Genomic DNA, 6,000 nt, shown 5'->3' with positions numbered 1-6,000 from the left:
AGAGGGGATCTTACCTTCTCTGGAGCGGGCTGCCTCCTGTAGCGTTGTGTTGACATGTTGACCGACATCAAATGATGCCGCGATGTCATATAACGTCATATGCCACGGCAACGTGACATCACGTGCAGCGACACTGCTGGAGGAGGGATGCTCTTCAAGGTTAGTTCTCCCAATTTTTTTTTACAGGGGAGCCCGTTGCTAGTGTGCCACCTTGGGCCCCGCAAAGCCTAATGCCAGCCCTGCGTTATTTTTACCTTATTTGAAACAAGGGTTCTCCTGGAGTTGAACCCCAGCACCCCCTGGTTAAAGAGATATTTCATTTTAAAATTCCCTTCCAAGAATTCTGGTCTGAGAAAATGCAGGGCTTGTGTATCTCCCATTCATAACTTCACCACACATACATACATATACATATATATAGGTTCGACAAACCTATACATTTGCTCGCCCCGGGCGAGTGGATTTAACATCGTGGCGAGCTCCTATTGGCCCAAGCACCACACGTTTGGTACTAGGTGGCGAGTAGATTTTTTTGTTCGGCGAGTAGATTTTTTGGTGATTTGTCGACCACTGTATATATATATATATATATATATATATATATATATATATATATATATATATATATATAATAATCAAAAAATAAATAGATGATACCGTTCTGTGGCTAACGAAATGCTTTTATTTGTGCGAGCTTTCGAGATACACTGATCTCTTCTTCCGGCAATGTTACAATGAATGAAGCAAAAGGTATACTTAAAAACAGTGTCTCTTGGAATGTTATCTGTGCTGTTCCTTCCCCCGGTGTGGATGTGTTTTATGGCTAGAGGTGTCAAAAGTTACTGAAAGCAAGTGAAGAAAGAGTGTGTATGTGTATCAGTGTGAATAAAAATGAATGGAGAGCCCACAGTATATACAGTGCTTTACACAAGGTGTGTGTGGAGTGGGAGTGGATATAAATGGTGTGGAAATGTGAGAGTTTGTAGCACAACTAAAAGTGTGTGTGGATACTAAGTGGTCCCTATTGGTGTATAGGGATGGAAAAACAAGGAGTATTAGTTGTGTGAGAGACAGCTGTGTGTGCATACATATAGCACAGTATGTACAGACATGGCCTTTAGCGCTCATGGGACGAGAGTTCACTAGTGTCAGTAATGACTCATAAAATTTCGATCTCTGTTTAGGCCACTGCTAAGTGTCCCGAACAGTTGCATAAATTTGTATTCATGCAACCATCTCTCTTTCGGGGTTTTAAGATTACCTTTGAGTATGGCAACCCTCAGATCGTTCATCTTATGGCCAGAGTCAGAGAAATGTTCGCCAACAGGACTGTCTCTTGTACCGCGTGTGATGCTGTGGCGATGCAGGTTCATTCTCTTGTTTAGCCCCTGCCCTGTCTCACCTATGTAGTAGCAGCCCCCTGGGCATTTCATGCACATGATGAGGTACACGACATTGCTGGAAGAACAGGTGAACCTTCCTCTGATTTTGTATTCCCGATTCCTGTGTGGTATTTGTATTGTGTCCGCTGTGTAGAGCATTGCGCAGGTTTTGCATCTTGGGTCCTGGCATGGTTTCGTCCCGCATTCAGTTGTACTGCTGAATACTTTACTCCTCACCATAATATTCTTGAGATTATGGGGTTGTCTGTATGATAATAAGGGTGCTTCAGGGAAGACCTGTTGCAGTCTTGTATCTTCCTGGAGGATGGGTTGTAGTTTCCTGGCGATCTTGCGTAGGGCTCCTAGGTGTGGGTTATATGTGACCACCAAAGGTACCCTGTCGCTTGGCTCCTTCTGTTTGTATTCAAGGAGATCACTTCTTGGTATTCTGGTGGCTTTGTGAATTTGCTGGTCTACAATTCTGTGGTTATATCCACGGTTTATAAAGTCTGATCTCAAGGCTTTAATCCGCTGGTCTCTGTCTGCTGTATCGGAGCATATCCGGTTGTATCGTATGGCTTGACTGTAGATGGTTGCATGTTTGGTGTGTGTCGGGTGGAAGCTGTTGTCCCTCAAATAGCTGGCTCTGTCTGTAGGTTTGCGGTATACAGAGGTCTGTAGTTGGTTGTTCTTTATAGTAATGGTGGTGTCTAGGAAGTGTACTTCATCCGGGGAATGGGTGAGTTTGAGGTTGATGGTCGGGTGGAAAGTATTGAAGTTGTCATAGAACTGTAGGAGGTCCTGTTCGCCAGAGGTCCAAATCAGGAGGATGTCATCGATGTAGCGAAGGTATGTAAGGGGTTTCAAGTGACAGGTGGACAGAAAGTCACTTTCCAGTTTTGCGCAGAACAGATTGGCATACTGTGGCGCCATCCGAGTACCCATAGCGGTCCCGGTTGTCTGAAGGTATGTGTCATTTCCAAATGTGAAGTAGTTATGGGTCAGAATAAATTCGATGCATTTAGTTACTGTCTCTGTGAGTGGCTCCTGCGGTCCCAGAAAGTATCTGCAGGCTGAAATCCCATCCTCGTGGGGGATGTTGGTATAAAGTGACTCTACATCCATGGTTGCTAGTAGTGTTCCTGTTGGGAGGGGGCCAATTGCATTCAGTTTGTTTAGCAGGTCGGTGGTATCCTGGATATAGCTGATACACATACACACATACACACTCTTTCTTCACTTGCTTTCAGTAACTTTTGACACCTCTAGCCATAAAACACATCCACACCGGGGGAAGGAACAGCACAGATAACATTCCAATAGACACTGTTTTTAAGTATACCCTTTGCTTGCTTCATTCATTGTAACATTGCCAGAAGAAGAGATCAGTGTATCTCGAAAGCTCGCACAAATAAAAGCATTTCGTTAGCCACAGAACGGTATCATCTATTTATTTTTTGATTATTGAAGCTCGGCTAACACGGTACTGATACCTCTACATATATATAATAACAAAAGGAGAAAACCCAGGCGCAAAACAATGATATATAACTGATACACAGATTTAAATAGACTAGGGACAATTGTGAATAATTATGAATGAGGTCTCTGAAAGAAACAAGAAAGAAACAGAATATGGTGAAAGTACGTATGTATTCTTTAAACTGCGCAACAGTAGAGAGCTACTTACAAAGTAGCAGATAAATTAGGCATGTAGGATATATAGAATCCTCTCCTTCCAGCTGCTCTGTTTGGCGGTCTGCCCTGGCTCCACGTGGAACGCCGAGACTCCGCGCGTTGATACAGCTATGTCCACAGCTGCCTTCAGGTTCCTCCCTGCTAACCCTCAATCTCGCGAGATCGCGAGCGTGACGTCACGATGTGAATGTCCGTCAGCGGGGACGCAGGGGATATTATCAGCATGAAGTAAAATACTATTACTGAATATTGAATTCTGGCAGTCCAGAGAGTAGGGAAAGCCTATAGAAATATTCTTAAAGCCTCCACCCTACGCATTTCGTCTTAATGAAAAGACTTCGTCAGTGGAATGCTATATATAATAGCATGTTCTTGTATAGCGCAGCCTTGTCAGGAGAATACGACCATAAGTGGAACCTTTGAGCCCGTACTGCAGCGGTCACTCCCAGGCGTGCCAGAATTTCATCCTTCAGCTTGTTGTAGTCACTGGCTTGTACTGGTTCTATGTCATAGTAGGCTATTTGAGGTTCTCCGCTCAGAAACGGTGCCAGCCATCCCTCAGCTTTCTGCTGTACGCTCAAACACCAGAAGGTACGCCTCAACATCCTCTGTTGCAGTCATCTTTTGAAGGCAATGACTAACCCAAATTGGCTTGGGTCCTTGGTATCTCCCATTAGGATCCCCGCTCAGCCTCTCAGACACAGCCTGGATCTCCTCTCGCAGCTCACGTATGGCACCATGCTGTTCCTCACGGGTCACTCTGGAGCAATGCCTTGAACATGGTGAGTTTGAAGTAGTTTTATACCCTCAGACATATAATGTGGACACCCGCATTCGCCACCAAATGTGACAAAATACCCTTTTTGTCTGAGGGTTCTTATCTGGGAATCTTAAAACCCACTGTCTTTTAGGGTAAAGCACAGTTACAGGAACATAAAGCTCTGGTTTAAAGGCTTTATTTTCTTTGTCATCCCAGCAGAAATTTTTTGGACCTTTGTCCATCAGCGTACCTTCACTGTTGGAGACTACACACCGGCCATTCATCACAATTTCTGTATTTGGTTCCACACAATTTATCTCCAGTACATCAACTTGGGCGGGATTCTCATTAACCCCAGTGCACCCCATGGCTCCTCTCTATTATAGTCGGCAGACTCGTAGGCTTGGGCATTTCTGTCTTGATTGGTCCCATGTGTATACACATACAAACATACATACACACACGATACAACACATGTCCTTTCTATGTTTATGAAAGAGATTTGCAAGTTTTAATGAAAGAGGTGAAGTGGTCAGTGCTGAGTTATAAATTGACAGAATAATTAGTTCACAAAAATAATACCTCACTTATCCAAGTAGAGGCTATTACAAAATATATAATCAGGAAAAATAAGAAACAAAGGCAGTTCATAATAACGAATTATTAACAATATTCTGCATGTATGCTGGCAATTTGTATGATAAGAACATTAAAGCCAGTGATTATGTTTGTGATTTTTTTTTACAATTGGATTGAAGCAGGGGAATTTCTGGAGCTGAACCCCATTAATTTCAGCTCCGTGTCCTCCTGCTTCCAGAGACCAGAGATACCTATGAAGGAGGTGCCCTAGCTCTGCTTTTCCAAGCTCCCGCATCACACAGGCCAATAGGAAGGCGCACCGGATTACGTACCGGCTTCCTATTGGCTCGCAGGGCGCGGGAGCTTTAAAAAGCGTCCATTATGTGATCCCTGCTAGCCAAGCAGAGTGGCTACCAGCTCCTACTATGGAGCTAAGTATTTCCAGAAGCAAGGGTTTCCCGAAACTGACAATTTGCAAAAAAAATCACTGTCTTGGATTTCCACATTAAACAGATCATTTTGTAGCTGGTGGAAAGGGAATATTTACAAGGTTGTCCATACAAAGATGATATGAAACATTTGGATGAAAGTTTCAGTTGCTTGTAGAGTGTTTGTGACTTTCTTTTTTTGTACAGATTTCAACATTCAATCAGCTGAGCAGGGTGAACTCATCTAGTAAACAAGGCAGGAAGAAATGTGTCATACCAAAGGAAATGGCATAAATAATTGCAAAACATTTATGCCTGTTAGGAGGTTTCCTTAGCAATCATAATAAAGATCTAATATGCCTAAAAAAATACTGTACTCTGTTGTCTAATTCTTATATGGTGTGGGTACCTGTCAACTATATATTTATGATGTCAAGGACTGGCTTTGTGAAGAACTTGCACAGACCTGCACCTCTCCCCCCCCCTCCCCACAAGCAAACATTTTCCCCCAACATACAGTACTGTATATAGTGTATTTACAGGCTCTGTGTTTCTACTGTCCTTAGTAATGTTCAATTATAGGAGCAGATCTCCCAGAACCCTGTTCTGTGGATAAGTACAGAGATGCATCTCAAAGACATGTGCTAGATCTTTGGCCAGTGGTTAAGAACTAATTCTGTATTTGGATGCTACTGCACAGTATATAGGAAAGTGGATCAAATGCAGTATTAATCCCTGCAAAAGAGGATAGAAATGCATTGCATTGAAGAACATTTAATCCAATTCTGCCAATGCCCTATATTGTCCCATGTTTTTAATATAACCTTTACAGTATATGACAGCAACTTACAAATGCTACTGCCAGTACGAGCCAAACTCTCAGCAGATTGGGCTAGCAATGCATTAAGGGCCATATTTCTTAAGAGATGTTACTTCATAAAACACAATCTGGCACTGTAAGATTTCTTACAGCCATTCACTTCACTATAACTTGTTTCATGCAATAGCATTGCTTAGTATATATAGCCCTGTATCAATATAGTACCTTGCATGTCTAATCAATAAGGGTTAGGACAAAGACTCCCACTCATTCTTACACAACCACTGTCTTTGAAATATGAATTTTAAGAAGCTATATTTACAAGAATACAAA

General features: G+C 42.6%; 1 protein-coding gene across 1 annotated transcript in view; it reads right to left on the bottom strand.

Moving 5' to 3' along the window:
- Positions 1–2,852: 2,852 nt before the first annotated feature.
- Positions 2,853–6,000, bottom strand: part of STAT4 (signal transducer and activator of transcription 4) — a 102,790-nt gene continuing 99,642 nt past the window's right edge. The window contains exon 24 of the mRNA XM_075608354.1: positions 2,853–5,091. Coding sequence (XP_075464469.1) covers positions 5,065–5,091 — 27 coding nt within the window. The 3' untranslated portion in view covers positions 2,853–5,064. The remainder of the gene's footprint in view (positions 5,092–6,000) is intronic.

The sequence above is a fragment of the Ascaphus truei genome, chromosome 7 (assembly GCF_040206685.1).
Source record: "Ascaphus truei isolate aAscTru1 chromosome 7, aAscTru1.hap1, whole genome shotgun sequence".
Lineage (NCBI taxonomy): Eukaryota > Metazoa > Chordata > Amphibia > Anura > Ascaphidae > Ascaphus > Ascaphus truei.
Note: the sequence above shows the minus strand (reverse complement) of the source record. Positions and strands in the feature narration are given on the sequence as shown.